Source organism: Sinohyriopsis cumingii, chromosome 6 (genome assembly GCF_028554795.1).
Source record: "Sinohyriopsis cumingii isolate HCF-2022 chromosome 6, ASM2855479v2, whole genome shotgun sequence".
Classification (NCBI taxonomy): domain Eukaryota; kingdom Metazoa; phylum Mollusca; class Bivalvia; order Unionida; family Unionidae; genus Sinohyriopsis; species Sinohyriopsis cumingii.
Window position 1 is genome coordinate 129,695,571 of NC_142966.1, and position 18,045 is coordinate 129,713,615.

The following is an 18,045-nucleotide window of genomic DNA, read 5'->3' on the forward strand; positions in this document are numbered from 1 at the left end:
TTCAAGAAGGAAAAGGATTCAATAGACCTAAAGGAGTATTTTAGCATCCAAATGACCCAGACAGCGACCTCGAGAAAATTTAGAACGACAACTTACACCTACACGGTGAAATTTAAAGACTTCGCGTCTGACGTTCCAGCCGAGGAAGTATCAGGTTTCATTACGGATCTACTTGACTCACTGTTAGAGGAACTCAAATGTCATTGCCAAGTCAAAGATGAAGGTCGTTTGAGCCTATCTATGTATCACGACAGTTTGAACTCGCCTGTATGTCTCGGATTTAGCACACCTGCAGAAATAACTTCTTCCAAACTTTTGAGGGCTATTGAAGACGTGCGGTCGGTGAGAGAAAAATTTGACATCACCGATGGAAAAGTGACTATTCATATGGCATATGTTGTACCTCCATGGGAAGAAGACGATCACTGCTCTTGATCTGCTTACCGATAAGTGTACCTAGCACGATGGACGTAACAGCAGATTTACGACTGACAGGGAATACGAGATCGGAAACATCTATGCTGGGACACAAGTGGTAGCTGACCAGATTTTAAACAACGTGTGTAACGGATAGAGAGACAAACACGAACTTTCTCTTATTTGATTGTTTGTTACTTGTTTTGTTTTAACTTTTTCTTATAAACGAACATTTAATGTAAATTCGTTGCATATGAAGTGATTTTAGAAAGGAGTGAACGTTAATTTTAAACATTAGTTTACTAGAGTCAATAACTAAACAACTCGTAAATATGTTTCTTTTATGTTCAAATGTTTATGTATTTAATGGATAGTGCTTAGACCAAAGCACAGGCCAGAGAGCCCATGTATATATGTACTTGAATAAATGTTTTGAACCCATACAACAGACTTTTCTTTATCGAGTCTCTATTCTATCTGTGAGTCTTTCTTTAGAATATTTCTGTCCTCTTTTCTGTGTGTTTGAATGTGTATTTGTTTGTTTCTGTATGTCTATGTTTGTCCCTATCAACCCTTTGTCCCTACAAATACATTTCACCCTATAAAAGGTTTTGACCCTATAAACCTATGACGTTACCAATGTTTAATTCCCACTGATCCCCAGGTAACATTCCCATGTTCAATTCCCCTTGTCGCTAGAGTGACCCAGGATTTTTCTCCATGTTAAATTTCCCTTGTCGCTAGAGTGGCCCAAGGGGTTCTGTAATGCTAATTCCCATTGTCGCTAGGGTGGCCCCATATACTACTTATATATTTTTAAAAAATAAGCCATTGCTCTTTACGCCTGCCTTATGTAATGGTAAGCAAAGACACTAACTGTAAGCCAACTGGATATTTCCAGCACTTTGCAATATTGGCAAAAGCTGTTCTGACCTGGAGCAGATTAAATCAAAATAGCTCATCTCTCTCTCTCTCTCTCTCTCTCTCTCTCTCTCTCTCTGAATTAAAAACGCACGCGAAATCGACCGTTTTCTTACAATCTGCACCAGCTGTGGATAGTGTAATCACAGTGCTAGTTTTATATAGCCTTAGAAATATTGATCGATTCAGCACCGCTAACTGCATAGTTGCCTTATGCAACCTTATACAACAATAATCATCATGGGGTTGCGCATTTCTTTTATGCCACACGTGCAAAATATATCCTTAGAGTTTCACGTGTGGAAATATCAGATTTCCCATCATGCAATGCGATGCTTGATTGTGCGTGTCTACAAATGTTGAACATGCAATAACAAATGCTAGTATCGTTTGAGCGAGAACAAAATAATCAGAAACTGACTTACACTTCAGACATGGAAATTGATCTTTGATAAGTAATTTGACCAGACGCCGCTCGCGTATCTCTGGAGTTATTTCCTCTTCCATGATAACAACGGGCAACATTGGAATTCATTGCTAATTCGGACTTCAGTTGATTTCATATCGGGTTGAATAGTATACAAAGCGATAAAAATGTAAATTATTTCGGCAGATTAGGTCAACACAATCCTATCGCTTTCTTAAGTCGCGTATATTTATATGACCATGCTATGACGGTGAAGTAAATTTACGAAAAGGAGAAGTGAGCTGGCGTGTTGTGCCGAAGTGATTTTAATCTTGTACACTTCGATTTTGGAGCAAGTTTGATATATAATAAAAAGAAAATTTTCTTTGCCTACGTTAATACCGGATACATTTTATCTTGTGGTAACAAAACCAATATATTTTAACTCGTAGCTTCGTCACTCGTTAAAATGTTTGTAGTTCCACACGATGAAATATTTCAGGTATTAACGTTAGAAACGAAATGCGTGGGCTCGAGTCTCGGATTCTGCCAATGTGGGTATGTGAGAAAGCTTGACAGTAGCTTCTCGTGTGGATCGGTGGTTCTTTCCGGGTTCTTCCTCCATACTGGCCGCCATGTGTAGCCTTTTTTGTGCTGAAAAATGACGTTAAATGCTACAATAACAACAAAACTCTCTCTCTCTCTCTCTCTCTCTCTCTCTCTCTCTCTCTCTCTCTCTCTCTCTCTCTCTCTCTATATATATATATATATATATATATATATATATATATATATATATATATAATTAGGTCTGTAAAGGGATTCGAACTCAGAGCATATCCCCTCCCAAACAATTTTTTTTTTAAAAAAGACGAAACACAGTTAATGAATTGCATGCGTAGCTGACACACAATGATTAACTCGTTAAATTCTACTCTCGATCCCTGGTTTTCTTTTCTTACTGGGTCGACCTGCGAGTGAACGTTTCTCACAGCAATCCAGAGTGACCTGTTACTTAGAATCAAAGTTTATTACTGGGTCACCAGGTGTTGGAGAATAAAAATTGATTTGGGGTCAAATGTCAAGGTCACTGTGATTGAAAGACCAATTATTATTATTGTATAATGTTAGATTTAGACTACGTAACAAATTTTGTGGAGTGCTTGAGCTAAATGTACGGAAGAGGACTGATGATTTGGGGGTCAGAGGTCGAGGTCATTGTGGCTTAAAGACAAAACGGTTTTTTGTAGAATAAATTTTGTTCTAGAGAGCAAATTTCTTATCAACGTTAGTGAATGGCTTGCATAAAATGTAATAATTAAACCTAAAGATTATGTGGTCTAAAGAACATAATGTAACCGTCATGGTAAGTCTAATAAAGATATATCAGTTTTTTGCACAGTAAGTTTAGTTGTAGACTGCATACCTTATTCCAAGGTCTGGGTCAGTGAGACCTGTTGGTCATAATGTCAGAGTCAACCATTGCCTACCGGAGGCTACAAAGAAGACTATTATACATCGGACGGGCGTATAATGTTTCATTCGTTCACAATATTCTTGTTCTATATGATATGATGGTTTCCCAATTTGGCGTCACGGCCAGACTATGTCTACAGAATAAAATCCGTCCAATCTGAATGGTCAATAGCATGTTCATGTAACAACGTAAATCCTAAATCTAATGGCACATGCGAGACATTTATACCGTATGATAAACGTGCTGTGAATTTGAAAGGTAACATCGTATTACCGTTGCATTCGTTACTCCCAAGGTTATTGTATATAATGTGGTAATAGATGTAGGCATGAATTCAACGACCGATTCATGCCTCATATTTTTATTTTGTAATTTATTGCACACTTTGTACTCCAATTTCTTCCATCGTTAAAATTCAACTGAAAACCATTCTAAAGGAAACATTAAAAAGCAAATGTTTTATATTTTAAAAAAATGTCGATCATATGACATGATTCATTACAGAATCGATCGATTACCAGTACACTGGGATACGAAACAATGCTATCCAGCATGACAAGTTTATCACAAAGGTTGATAAGCACGTCACATGGTACATAAAAACTGCCTGGGTTATACATACCTTTTCTGTTGCGTTGGGTATATAAAAACCTAGGCAGGTGATATGCACCTTATCATCCAACCTGGATAAATGATAATTTCCAAAATTAAAAAATTATAATAAACGTACATTAAATCGATTAGATCATGTTACAGGATGTATATATATATATATATATATATATATATATAAGAAATGAAGTGAATATTAATTGATAAATATAAGTAAATGAAATTTTAAAAAGTAATATTACATTTATATCTTTATATCTGATGGATAGAGAGACGAGTATGAAAGGTTAACATTCAGACTCAAAACAAGAAACAAAACCTCTTAATTTTATTTTTCCTTTAATATGAAAAATTTAAAATTTTGCAAAGAATTACATGCATGTTTAATATCTCTAAAACACATAGGGTAACCAACTTTTAAAAAATATATAAACTTTTTACTTCCCAATGATCACAGCAGATAGTTTAAGCATTATCAATTTTTTTTAAAAAAATTAAAGTGAACATCAGAACGAGTCTTCTTACATTTTATGTTCTCAACCATAGTGCAAAGAAAGATTCTGGCATTTCGATATGAAAATTCTCTTTCTCTCTCTCACACACACACACTTCCTAAAAACAAGATTTTAAAAATCTGATAGAACAAAAGAAACATAATGCCTTTATAACAGGAATCACATTTCTATAAGTATATCATTTTACATATATATATAATATCATCCAAGTATTAAAGAGCAATTTGTTTCCATATCATCATTTGTCACGAATTGATAACTGAACTGAAATAAATATTTCCAAAGATCTCATGTGGCTAGAATAGTTAATAGAAGTTGCTTTCCCCTCATATTTACAACAATAGTGAAAATTATTTTGACTTGAAAGGGATAAATCACGTGCAATGTGATGGATATCTAAAAATGGAATTTTCAAAAAGCAATTTGTACCTACTGATAGCTAAAAAAATCTTTATAAATCCTTTCTTTCAATTTCCACCAAAAATACCTCCATTCGGGTAAAATAGACCGTATCTTCGTTGAAATATCATCGATGTCAGCAGATGTAGAAAAAGAAAATCAGTTTATAGAGGCTTTCTCTATCTTTGACTTAAATTCTTTAGGGTCCCAAAAATCTGAAAATCTTTGTCTTCCAAACAAAAAAATCAGTTGCTTTACACTGTTTTAAATATATCTTTAGCGTTTTCATAAGATACTACACAAATGCCCTACTATCCTTTAACTTAAAATTTTTGACAATACATCCTAGATATACACACAAATATAGAAACATGCTTTTGTGAGAATGCACATTTTGTAACATTTTACTGTAAGCAAATATTGGGATACTTGGAATCAAAAAGACTTTTAAACAAGTTTTTAACCATGTGATTCGCTGCTTAATATAATTCTCCCCCGCCCCCTCCATCAAGAATAATCTCTTAAGGTAGATCATGTCTTCCTTTAAATATCATCATATGCAGTGGACGAACAACAAGGGAGACAATTCAAACATGAATTGTCTTCCTTTGGCTTAAATTGGTTACAGTCCCATATATAGGCATGAATTTCAGAAAATCTTGTTCCTCGAAAAGCAACAATAAGAATATCGTCATGAATAAATGATACCTGAATCGGTTTAACATCCATGCCATATTTATATGTGTTTATGACTGGACTAGCTATATAGCTTCCCTCAGGAGAAAACATTTGAACCCTGTAGTTATTTGCGTCCGCTACGTAAATATTGCAATTTTTGTCTGTGCAGACACCCATGGGATAGAATAATTTGCTATCTGACGATCCCTGGTTGCCAAAAGACTGTACAAATGTTCCATCACTTCTGTGGACTTTAATCCTATTGTTTCCAGTGTCAGAAACTATAATATCTTCTCTCATGTTCGTGGTAACGTAGTAAGGAGAGCTGAAATGGTTCGGTCCACATCCATGCGAACCAAAAGTGATCGAATGCTTTTTCTTGTCGGTCAACACGTGCACACAATTCTTTTGCAGACTGGTTACAATGGATCTACCTGTCCTAGTTATGGCAATCCCGAATGGGTGTTCATACTTGTAGAAAGAACCATGAGATGCTACAAGACATCCATCCATAGAGTATTCCCTTAAGAGAGCGGATCCTGCCCGACTTACGGTCGTCAAAATATTTCCCTCGGGTGTCACATCTACGTCCCGTACTGAACAGTCACAGATGAAACTTGTACGGAACTGACCGTTTAAGGAGAATACTGAAATTTTGTTCAAACTACAATCAGCAACAATAATTTCATCGGAATAGATGGATTTTGAAAGTCCTGATATATGAACAAATTGGTGCGGTTCCATGCCAAAAGAACCAAACCGCTGGAAAAGTCGTGCATATTTCTTTACCTCCGGCAAATCCCGTGCATTGTCATCCTGAAGTAAGCGTGTCCTCTCATTGGATGCGTTTACTGATGAATGTGCATCTGCATGACCCTGAAAATGCGCAGATGACACCGTGTCTGAAAGTTTCGCAACCATGTAGTTGTCGATGAAACCTGCTACTCCATTGGCTGGTAGATTTATATTCTGGAATTTAGAGGAAATCACCATGTATACTCTTTCATACCTCGGTTCAAAATGCAAAAGAAAAGTCATGATCTGCCGCAACATTATGCGACAGCAGATCTGGTTATATGGGTAGATCTGACTTCTAAACAAACATTAATTTTGAACGACAAATATCAGCAACATTACAGATCTGGTTATCGGTGCTTACGGCATCTTTCTGGGTGAATTTTAAAACACACGCTTCAACTGAGAACCAAAATGATAGTTTAATATGTTAGAGATATAGCCATTATACACATGGTATTTTAATAATGACTGGTTGTCCACTTAAAAGCTTATTGACTACAAATTTCTCAAATGTTCCTAATTTTACCTACACTATTTTTTTTTAGCTGACACTGTCCTACTCTTTCAAGGTGTTTCTTTTAACCCTGTGTATATGCTGAGCGCCAAGCAAAGCAGCTGCTAGTACCATATGTATGTATGTATGTATGTATGTATGTATGCATGTATGTAAAGGACAGCATTTTCAGTAAACGTAGAGTATAAATGTAAGGAATGAATTGAAGGTAAATGTCTTTACTATAGTGCATACAACCTTAACAATGAAAAATGGTTTATCTTCCATATTTATTTATTGATACACATGAAATATATAGGGCGGGACAGATGTCAAATGAATCAATCGTGGTAAATACGGAATTTAACAGTGTACTGACAAAGGAATTAACGGGTTTACAACTGAAGAAAAAATCTATATTTGAAAAAGATTAAAATAAACCTTTTTGGATAATTTGTAAAACAAATTAAAAGTATTATCAATCTAAAAAGAATGCAGCATCAATAACTTTTTCACTTTTATTCTCTACACGCATCCAATCAACTCTGAATACCAGCACATGTGATCATTTGAAATCCAAAACCATTTCTCATGTGTACCGACACTCCAATCATATTCTACAGTACATTTATCCACATGAAACGATGAAGGAGAAAAAAACATGACCAGACAGATTCACACGGATGAACTGGCGCCCTGGAACGGGTAGCTTTACATGCTTTTGTTCTGATAACATTCGGATTTATTGCACAGCTTATTTTCGGGAATTTTAGTTACATATGAAAGGCCAACGAAGGTAAAAAGTGCACATTTTCAACTAACACAACTTAGACGTTTCGCCACCATAAAATTACTAATACACTTTTAATATGTTGATTTATTTCAAAATGTATCATTTAGCATTTTGGTCCCTACGCCCATCCACCTCTCTAGAAACAAAACAGTCTGCCACAAACCCCATCCTCCAGACCATGACGAAAGGTAGTAAAAGGAATCCCTGTAAAGATTATTTTTAAAATTTTAGCATAAACAGACCTTAATCACCACATGATATTGTGTCTTTAGAAGAAGGAACCAAACATAACACATCCCTTACATATAGTTACCATAAGAACAACTACCATGGTGTAGACCTTACAATGAAGAACCAAAAATCGTCACTTGTATTTCGCCAAACTGATTTTAAATTGGTCAGTTGGAAATGTATTCATAAATTATATCTTGTATTTATTTCTTTACAGACGAGAGAGAGAGAGAGAGAGAGAGAGAGAGAGAGAGAGAGACTGGTCTCCAACAACCCATATCCTCCTTAAGATAAAAATGAGAGCGAAACGGCCGGAACGTTTCACAAAGCAAGTTTTCCGGGGGGGGGGGGGGGCCTCCATTTTAGTACCTACGCATGGAGGGGGAGGGGGGTTAACCCAAATGCATACGCTTGCATGGGGGGGGGGGGGCTACTGAAAATGTACGTATGTACAGGAAACCGGGGGTGGGGTGGGGTGGGGTGAAACCTCGATAATAATTTGGCTAATAAATAACGTGTTCGACTGGGTTATGTTGGCGTTTGAATTTTAGCGGACACTTGACATACTTTTTAAAGTTACACAGCTTATTTCTTCGATGCAGCCAGGCATTCAACGTCGGTGGACTATGCTTTGATAAACACGTTAATATTATTAATCCTTGTTCGTTTCTACGCGAATTAAATAGGCCGTTCTATACAATGGGGGTTGGGCGTCAAGTGTACGTACGCAGGTAAGTGTACAAAAATACGCATGTGTACAGAGGGAGGGGGTCTTGCTTTGCCAGATTTTTGCTTACGTACTAAATGGACGGCCCCATATGACAAAGAGGTGGATGGATGGGATAGAATGGAACGGCATAAAACAAAATCCTAGCATGATATCCATTGTAAATCATAAACAATTTTACCTCTCTGCACAGTGGGCACGCAAAAACATGGCTGCCCTTGAAACGGCTGTGGATGTAATCACTCAAACAGACTTCACAAAATGTATGTAAACAAGGCAGCGCTTTCGGTCGGTTGTATGGTTGATAGCAAATGGTACATGAAAGAAAATTATCCTTGACCTGTTCCGCAAAATTTTCGGAAGCCATATGTACTTTTCAACGTAGATATAATGAATATGAAGTTTGTTAACTATGCGTTACACGGAAGGCGGGTCGTCTGTTACCAACTTCACGTGACAGCTGAAATAGCGTTTTTGACAAACTGTGTCAAGTTCAAAATCACATGAGTGCTTTGTATAGATCAAAGAGCAGTAACTCTGAGATGAGAAATCCAATTCAATTCATATTCGTATTGTGCTGAAGTGAACCGTTGACAGTTAATGCATAATACCTTAAAATAATCAATAAAACTCTATAAATTAAAGTGCACCTTCAAACTGTATAAAACACTGTACAACCAAGAACATATTTTTTACAGATTAGTGTGGTATCTATCTCTTATCCCCATAAAAGCGTCGTAATCACAGTGTGTGTGTGTGTCTATATATATATATATATATATATATATATATATATATAGATAGATAGATAGATAGATAGATATAGATATATATATTCTTGTAAAATCACAAGTACAATGTTTTATAGGTATTTTCAAATCATGATTCTGGCTTTTTTTCTTTTTTCTTCTATTTTTGTTTTAATTTATGAATGTACACTACTGATGCACTAAATGATGAAATCATACAACTTTATGTCTACTACAACTAAATACCTTTCTTCACTAAACATTGTCATGCACTTAAATTATTGCGATAACTGTTACTCCATGACAACCACCTCGTTCGCCTATATAGTCGGGTTGGCCCTGCTCGATCATAGTGAGTTTGTTGAAATCTTCTCACGTAGATTGTGGAATGTAGAATTAGCAAGAAACATCCCCCTGTATGTGGTACAAGGCGGCCAACAAGCTAAGTCATGGAAATAAATACACTGCAGTAAATTCGAGCTGCCATGTTTGAATGAACTGTCCACTGGAAGGAAGTTTATTTAAACTATGTGTATTTTGAAAGAGTTTCCATACAAAACGCATGGTGCACAAAAAGGAGAAACTTTTCACAGTATTATCCATGTTAAATATTTGTCCCAAGTACCAAGTGATTCATGTGTGAAAAATAGTTTAAACAACCATTTTAATTAATAACGCAAGTGTAAAAAAAAAGAAGACATTTTTGTATATCAAGATGATAATTCAACTTAGAGAGAAACGTGTACCATGGGGCAAACGGGCGATCTACTATTTTTCTTTCTATCTTTAACACATATACTTATGTGACTTTGCTTACTACAAGTTTTTCATATTCAATTGAATTTAAAGCCATCTTTTATCCAGATCTGGACCAATTACTTTGCTCACTTAAATTTGAATTCCATTTTAATTCAAGCAATGTTTCTATATTTAAAAATACGTATTTCTATCAGCAATCTCAATTTTAACTTTCTTAAAACAGCAGCTTACTGTTATGACTCTAGGTCGTAAAATATGTAAAAGAAATTACCAAAACAAACTTTTAAGTAAAATCAATAAATACAAAAAGGAAATTCAAGAGACACTCATACTGTAAAGTAATTCCCAAATAATCATAAATGTCCTATCACAGATCTAAAAATATAGACTGTTTTTCAAAAAAAAAAATCCAAATCCTGAATCCTCTCATATACCAGAATGGTGCAATCCTGAATGTCCTTGAATGAATTAACAATCCAAAATAGTGTATTAGTCCAAAACGTCAATGAGCACTATAGTAATACCAATGAATATGTGAAATAAAAAATTCCTCTCAAATTATATTTCATGGATTCCCACAGACTGATATAAAACAGAAATTAATTATTTGTTCATCAAATCCCTAAATACACACATTTCCACTTGACCTACATCATAACAGAATGTGAAGATTTCCAAAGAAATAACCTAGTCTAATGTAAACAATTCTGACCTTAAACTCTTGCTTCATAAATTCTTGCTAACAATCATGGACTAAAGTCAGCTATGTAAACATGTTGTTTATAACTTTCAACGATGGACCAATGTTTAGCACTCAATATAAACTAAATATTCATAGTACTTACTCATTTTATCCGCAATGGTGAAAGAATGAGAATGACAAATCCTCTTGGTATCAAAACTGGGGGTCAAATAGGGTAAAAAGATCCAAAACGCCAAGGTGTCAAAACTAGTGGTAAAATTAAAAATGTAGGGGTCTCCGATGCGTAAATGGGGGTAAAGGAAAGTACTGTTACTCTAGATAATACATTTTGCAATTACAGTAGTTTCAATTTCAGTACAGTGGACACATAATCATACATAGGCGCATGGCCTATTTCATTGAATTTAATAACCAGCAGCTCTGTGAACTAATAGATCCAACATATGATCACTGTTTATTAATGGTTAAGTTAAATGTTTCTATCCCTATTTCACCTTTTAAACATTCATTTATGTACCAGTATGTGCATTTAGCCACTGATACATTACAATGAAGCACACAAAAAAGACACAAACACCCAACGGTTCATTATTATTCATTAAGGACATGCGAGCACTAATAGATATAATAAGTGAAATAGTATTGTTTCTATTCTTGTGTCATGTGCTTTGCTTTGTGCCCAAAACTTAAAGATATAAATATGAAGACAAACTAAAAAGTGCAGGACCTAAAAATGGTGCCCCAACTTAAAGCTGTATATGAATCATTTTCTGTGACTTTCAGGAAGTTGATGAGAAACATGTCACATTTAGTTGCTCATGGAAAATGATATCAACATGGCCATTGTTCTAGCTTGTATTTTAAAAACAACGATGAGCAACACAATTAGAATATGGGTGGTGGCCAATCAAGAATTGAGGAGCTAATGGCACAAGTTTTTAACAGAGAAGCTATCCTAAGAGATGAGGAACTTGCAAGTAACATGTTCCTTTTTCCTGGACTAATAATATTATTATTTTATGTTTTTCTTCCCGTGATCCAGAATACATATTTTCAACAAATATAATCCTTTGAATATCATCTCTTTGAGCACTTTCCTGATGAGATCCCAAAACCCTCCCCCACCAAAATAATGTGATGTTTTATTTATTACCTACACAAATCACAGGCTACTCATTCTCCTGGAGAAAAAAACACAACTTTAAGCAAATATCTTTTGCAGATGTAACTATACCATCCATGTTTTTATTGTGCTTTGTTCAAAACAATTATGTATAGTTATATACTTCTTTAAAATGTAACTGTAGCTAAACAAATTGTATCATGTGCTTCACATTTCAGTGTCCAGTATGCATGGGTCTCATTTGGATTTCCAAAGTCCAGGGCTCCAGGCCAGGAAAAATGTTTGAGTCATGGATGAAAAAATCGGGAATACCAGTTTCATAATGAGGATTAGCATTAATTGTCATCATTTACATAATGAAATGTTAAGAATGGAACCAGCATAAAGTATGTTTCACAAATACAGACGCATGCCAGCATTCTTTTATAGTCCAATTATGTTGTTAAATAATGAATGAGCTTACGTTGAGGAGTTTTCCACCAAAGTTTGAATTGATCCCCACAAGCCACCCTCAACATGTACAGGTACCATTCTAACTATCACATTTACAATATTAATACCTAAGGCACGTAGTTCATTGATGTTAAAAATAGAAAGATCAGAAAGAGAGATTGTTATTTTTAGGTTTATCTTATACTAAGTCCTTACAATGTCAGCTAACCCTGCCTTGTTTTTTTAGTGACATCACACCAGAGAAACTGAATAAAGTGAATGTGTTTTAAAAGTAGTAATGGTTCCCACTTTTCCCAAGTAAGCTTGAAAAATTTCTATCCTATCTGTTTTGACTGTAGTATATAATTTTAATGTAAAATAATCAAAAATAAAAAAAAGTCTTACAACCATAATGGCATTTAAAATTAGGCATGTCTCTTTTCATCTTACATTAGCATATGCAATACTTTGTCATTGTTATAGAGTTTACCTATTGATCTATCTATCTATATATATATATATATATATATATATATATATATATATATATATATATATATATATATATATATATATATATATATATATATATATATATATATATATATAGATAGATAGATAGATAGATATGTGTGTGTGTCTGTGTGTGTGTATGTACGTGTGTATACAAGTATATATGAAATATTTTTATAGCAACATTGGTTACTGGACAATTTCTCCCAGCATTATCAGAATACAGATTGAAATTTCAACATAATGAAAGAACAGTTTGTGTTACAACCTGAAGGTAAGACAATTTATATTAATACCATACTTTGCTATAAAGCTTTAAATATTATATAAACTGGTAGATAAGTATACCATGAAAATATTTTAACATTATATTGTATCTCTTTCTTAAACATGATGGGCATATTGTTTGTGTTAGTAGTGATAAGTTTGTTTGCATAAATTTTCTTCAACTGAAATTTTTTTTTAAAAAACCATTATTAATTTCTTAAAGCTTTTTCCTTCAAAAATGGAGTCTCCATTCTTTGAGAAAGTAAATACGTGACATGCAGAGTTTTTGAAAATTGTACATGTCCAATTTGTGTTTTCTGTGGGTTCAAACATGCTAATATGCATTTTTAAAAATTCCAATTCTAATGGAGTAATGGAGAAATGTGGTATATTTTTTGTGGCTTTACCTTCATTTTGTGACACTTTTCTCTTTTTGGATACCTAGGCATACTCAGTACTGTATAGCCAGTATTGTGCTGATGTGTTACCAATCCCTATGCACATCCAGAAAATCATTATCAAAATTCCAAAAATTACATAATTTGAGCAAAATACACATGCATAATTCTGAAATGTACAACAAAGCTTTTTTTAATCCCCTTAAAATGATATGTGAAAAGCAAGACCAGATTCAAGTCAGGGTTCTCAACAGGATTTTAAAAGTTGAAGTCAGGACTACTTCCTGCTTCCATTAAAAAGGTTACTGTACCAGCAACAAAACTTGCAGTCCAAATAATGATACTTTTGTTCAGTCTTGAATAATGCAGAACATCATGAGTGTGTTGTTGTGTCACCAATATATATGTCATTAGATTTAAAATATGAATTCATTTTGAAATATTTAGAACTGTAATAAACAAGTTAAATAATAAGGCCTTAGATAACCACAATTGTGATCTTACACCATAAAAATTATCTTATATTAATTTCTATTATGAGCTTAATTCAATTTCAAAATCAATAAATTATCATTATACTGGAAGAAAAAATGACTATATTCCACACACTTCTGTTTTCTTCATTTTTCAGCAACTACTTTTTTCAGCATACTACATTCACTTTTTCTTAAACAAAATTTTCTACATGTTCTGGACCTTCTTCCACCACCCTCACCAATTTCATTACTTTTTCTTCTTTTAAACATACACAGCAAAAAGTCTTACAACAGTTATGTTGAATTTTACAAGTATTTTACAAATTGCAACTGTATTATTCCTTCTTCTGTCAGAACACTATTTTGCATAAAGCTAATAATGTCCCATTGTTATTTGTGTTTCACTACAAGGAAATGACCTATTCCATGCATCTCGCAGTCTCTTTGGCTTTGCATTTTCTGTATTAATCAAGCATCTACTTATTTCTGTCTGCTTGTCTTGCAAGAATCTCGTTAATCTACAGCCTTGAGCATGGCACCAAAGAATTTACATAAAGTTGCTATCCGAATAGTACATGATAATCACTTGAAAAATGATGGTATGGGGATGATTAACGTAAGACTTTGTATTCATCTGATGCACAAAATAAATCCCCAAATCATGACACTATTTATCTAAATACTATATAACATAACAAGCAAGTGTTCAAAGCATTGTGTAAGGGATTTTAATATGATGGATTAAAACTGCTGAATAATCTTTATCAAGGAGAAGTGTAAAAGCACAAGCATGTGTAATTAGTCTTTTGATCGAAATGCTCATTAGGCACCAATGATCAATGAACAGGTGTCTTTATCTCTTTGTCTGCTAAAATGTATTTAGTCCAATAAATCAAACCCCTAAATCTGTGTTGATGCTGATGGATGATAAATGGGTCTGATGTTGCAAATTTGCTGCATGCAAATCTTTCTGCATACACTTTCAACACATACCTGTTGTTGGTAATAGCTATATCTAGCACAAAATTCAAAATGGCCACATGACAAAAGTTTTGTGCCATTTCACGTGGTTTAACAAGTTACCAAATATAAGATGTGCTACAGAAATATAATACAAGTCACCAAGAGAACCCTTCTGCCAACAGTAGCTCTGCAGCCACATGAAATACCAGTAAGCACATAAAATGTAAACCAATGTGTGCAGCCAACATTGGCTGCAGATTTTGGCATGTTTGAATGAATAGGCAATATCAGCCCATAAACTGTCAATCAATATCATCACAGGTGAGGTGCTGATTTATTGGCCTAAGATGTATTAACTAATGTGGTAACACCTAATTCCAGTAAAATCACTTCAACTCTGATAACGCACATACATCTGATATTCATTTTGTAGAAAGAGTTCAAATAAAGAATTTGCAAACATGAACACTTCTGTATTCAGAACCATGTTGTTGAAATTTTAATGCATCCAAAAATGAAAAGTATGTGTACTTCACTCTACACCGATTTCAGTGTCCAAGAAAACCCTGAAAGTAGTAGGCAGCCCTGGAGTGATTTGAAAAAGTACCACCCCACACACAAAAACATCAGTTCACTGCATTGCAGCCTCTCCTCCCCCTGCCAGAAAAAGGCCATGGAACTACTGCTCATTTTGTTACACCTTCAATATGACCCTTGATGAAAAAATATGAAAAACAGTTTGCCAATATTGTTTTATACATCACTCTTACATATATAATCTATTATGTATCTGTTTTCTCTCAAGTGTATCGAGATGTTCTTAAAATAACATCTCTCATGTTGTCATTTCTCTAGTATGTGAACTTAAAATTACATCTCTCATGTTGTCATTTCTCTAGTATGTGACCTTAAATGGACCTTTAACTTTGTCCTGTTTTTAAACATGCTATTACATACTTCACATTTTTAAAAAAAATTCTCTGGCATGTATTTTCTTGATATGCACCTTAAGATTTCCCCTCTGTTTAAATGTTTTATTACAGACTTCACACTTAAATGGCGTTTCGCCAGTATGTATCCTCGTGTGAACTGTTAGATTTCCTTTGTGGCTGAAGAGCTCACCACATACTTTACACTTAAATGGTTTCTCTCCAGTATGTATCCTCATGTGTACCATCAGACTTCCACTGTGACTAAACCTTTCACCACAGACTTCGCACTTAAACGGTTTGTCTCCAGTATGTATCCTCATGTGCACCTTCAGATGTCCACTCTGACTGAACATTTCATTACATACTTCACACTTAAATGGTTTTTCTCCAGTATGTACTCTCATGTGTACCTTTAAATTTGCCCTATATTTAAACATTTCATCACATACATCACATCTGAATGGTGTTTCTCCAGTATGTATTCTCATGTGCCCCTTCAGATTTCCGCTCCTATTAAAGAGTTCATTACAAACTTCACACTTATATGGTTTTTCTCCAGTATGTATTCTCATGTGTCCCCTAAGGCTTCCACTATGCTTAAACATTTCATCACACACTTTACACATAAATGGTTTTTCTCCAGTATGTACCCTCGTGTGCACCTTCAGTTGTCCATTTTGACAAAACCTTTCATCACATACTTTACACTTAAATGGTTTTTCTCCAGTATGTATCCTCATGTGTACCTTCAGCTGTCCACTTTGACAAAAGACTGCATCGCATACTGTACATCTAAATGGTTTTTCTCCAGTATGTACCCTCCTATGCACCGTCAGATGTCCACTCTGACTAAACATTCCATTGCATATTTCACATTTATATGGTTTTTCTCCAGTATGTATCCTCATGTGTACCTTTAAGTGACCACTCTGACTGAACATTTCATCACAAACTTCACATTTGAATGGTTTATCACATACATGGACCTCCATGTGCAGTTTTTGGTTTTTACTTCGACTAAACATTTTGTCACTAACTTCATATATTAATGGCGTTTGTCAGTTACGTATTCTCGTGCGGTACTTCTGATCTTCACTTCGATTAAACATTAAATGACATTTCAACATGAATGATTTTTCTTAGTTCTACATGTAAGACCTCGACGCGATATTTATGTTGTGGGCTCACAGCCTAACAAGCGGCACTGTGTAGCATGTTTTGATGTCGACTAACATCGCTACGAAAGTCCAATTTTCAGGAATATTTCACACAACTGACAACTAAAATAACGACACGTTTCTACAAAGTAAAGCCATAATGTTTTAGTCAGACTTTAATTACTCTGATGTCTTTTCTCGAATAAATTAAAATTTTCACAAAAGAAATGGACCTGTTTTCAAGTTTCGTTGGCTTACCTTTCAGTTGCCTGGAAAGGGAGGAAAGCCGGGAAAGCCGAATTCGGGTTAAGTCGAAATAGTATTCTTTAACAAAACGAGTAAAAAATATATTATGCCTATTGCAACTGTACGCAACGGTTCGTTTAGTTCAAGAAATATATCCTCAACATGAACCTACTTGAACTTACTTCGACATACCTCGACTACCGTCGCATTTTAACAAATTAAAATGTATATCAATGGAACGTGAAAATGCGTCCATTGCTAGTATCATATTTTCATTAAGCCAGGATAAAGACAGCATAGTAAGTATATTAATTACACATAAATTAGTGGAAGAGTGTCGATATCGGCTGCCAATTGTGTGAGATGTTCCTGAAACTTTCCTTACTCATTCCGATGTCAAAGACATCGGAACACGCTATAGAAGGAAGTTATTTGGATAGTAAGACATAGCAGTAAAACAAAAACATGTGCTATGTCTTACATTGTAGGACTAGGTTTTTCTCAGCATGCGTCCTCTAGCGCACATTCCAAACGCCTTTAAGAACAATTTATCACAAACTTTACATTTGCATAGTTTGTCTCCTTACTGTAGTATATAATCTCTATTCAATTTTCAGACTGGCTCCACTTCTAAATATTCTATCATGAATTTCACGTTCCGTGACCGCTCCGGTGGCCTAGTGGTTAGAGCGTCCGCCTCGGATGCGGAAGGTCGTGGGTTCGATCCCCGGCCGAGCCATACCAAAGACTTACAAAAATGGTAATAACAGCTGCCTCGCTTGGCGCTCAGCATTAAGACGTTAGTGTTAGGACTGGTCAGCCCGGTGTCAGGATAATGTGACTGGGTGGGACATCATGCT

The 18,045-nt window shown here is 34.9% G+C and overlaps 2 protein-coding genes across 2 annotated transcripts; both read right to left on the reverse strand.

Annotated features, from left to right (window-relative positions):
• Positions 1-4,155: 4,155 nt before the first annotated feature.
• LOC149797951 (uncharacterized) lies at positions 4,156-8,986 on the reverse strand. The gene is made up of 2 exons (XM_089963021.1): positions 8,649-8,986; positions 4,156-6,394 (listed from the first exon to the last, which is right to left on the reverse strand). The coding sequence occupies exons 1-2, from the start codon at positions 8,832-8,834 to the stop codon at positions 5,291-5,293; spliced, it is 1,290 nt and encodes a 429-aa protein (XP_089819147.1). The 5' UTR covers positions 8,835-8,986; the 3' UTR covers positions 4,156-5,290.
• Positions 8,987-12,871: 3,885 nt separating this feature from the next.
• LOC149797952 (uncharacterized) lies at positions 12,872-16,940 on the reverse strand. Its single transcript, XM_089960507.1, has one exon. It carries the CDS (start codon positions 16,805-16,807, stop codon positions 15,809-15,811), a length of 999 nt encoding a protein of 332 aa, XP_089816633.1. The 5' UTR covers positions 16,808-16,940; the 3' UTR covers positions 12,872-15,808.
• Between the last annotated feature and the right edge of the window lie 1,105 nt (positions 16,941-18,045).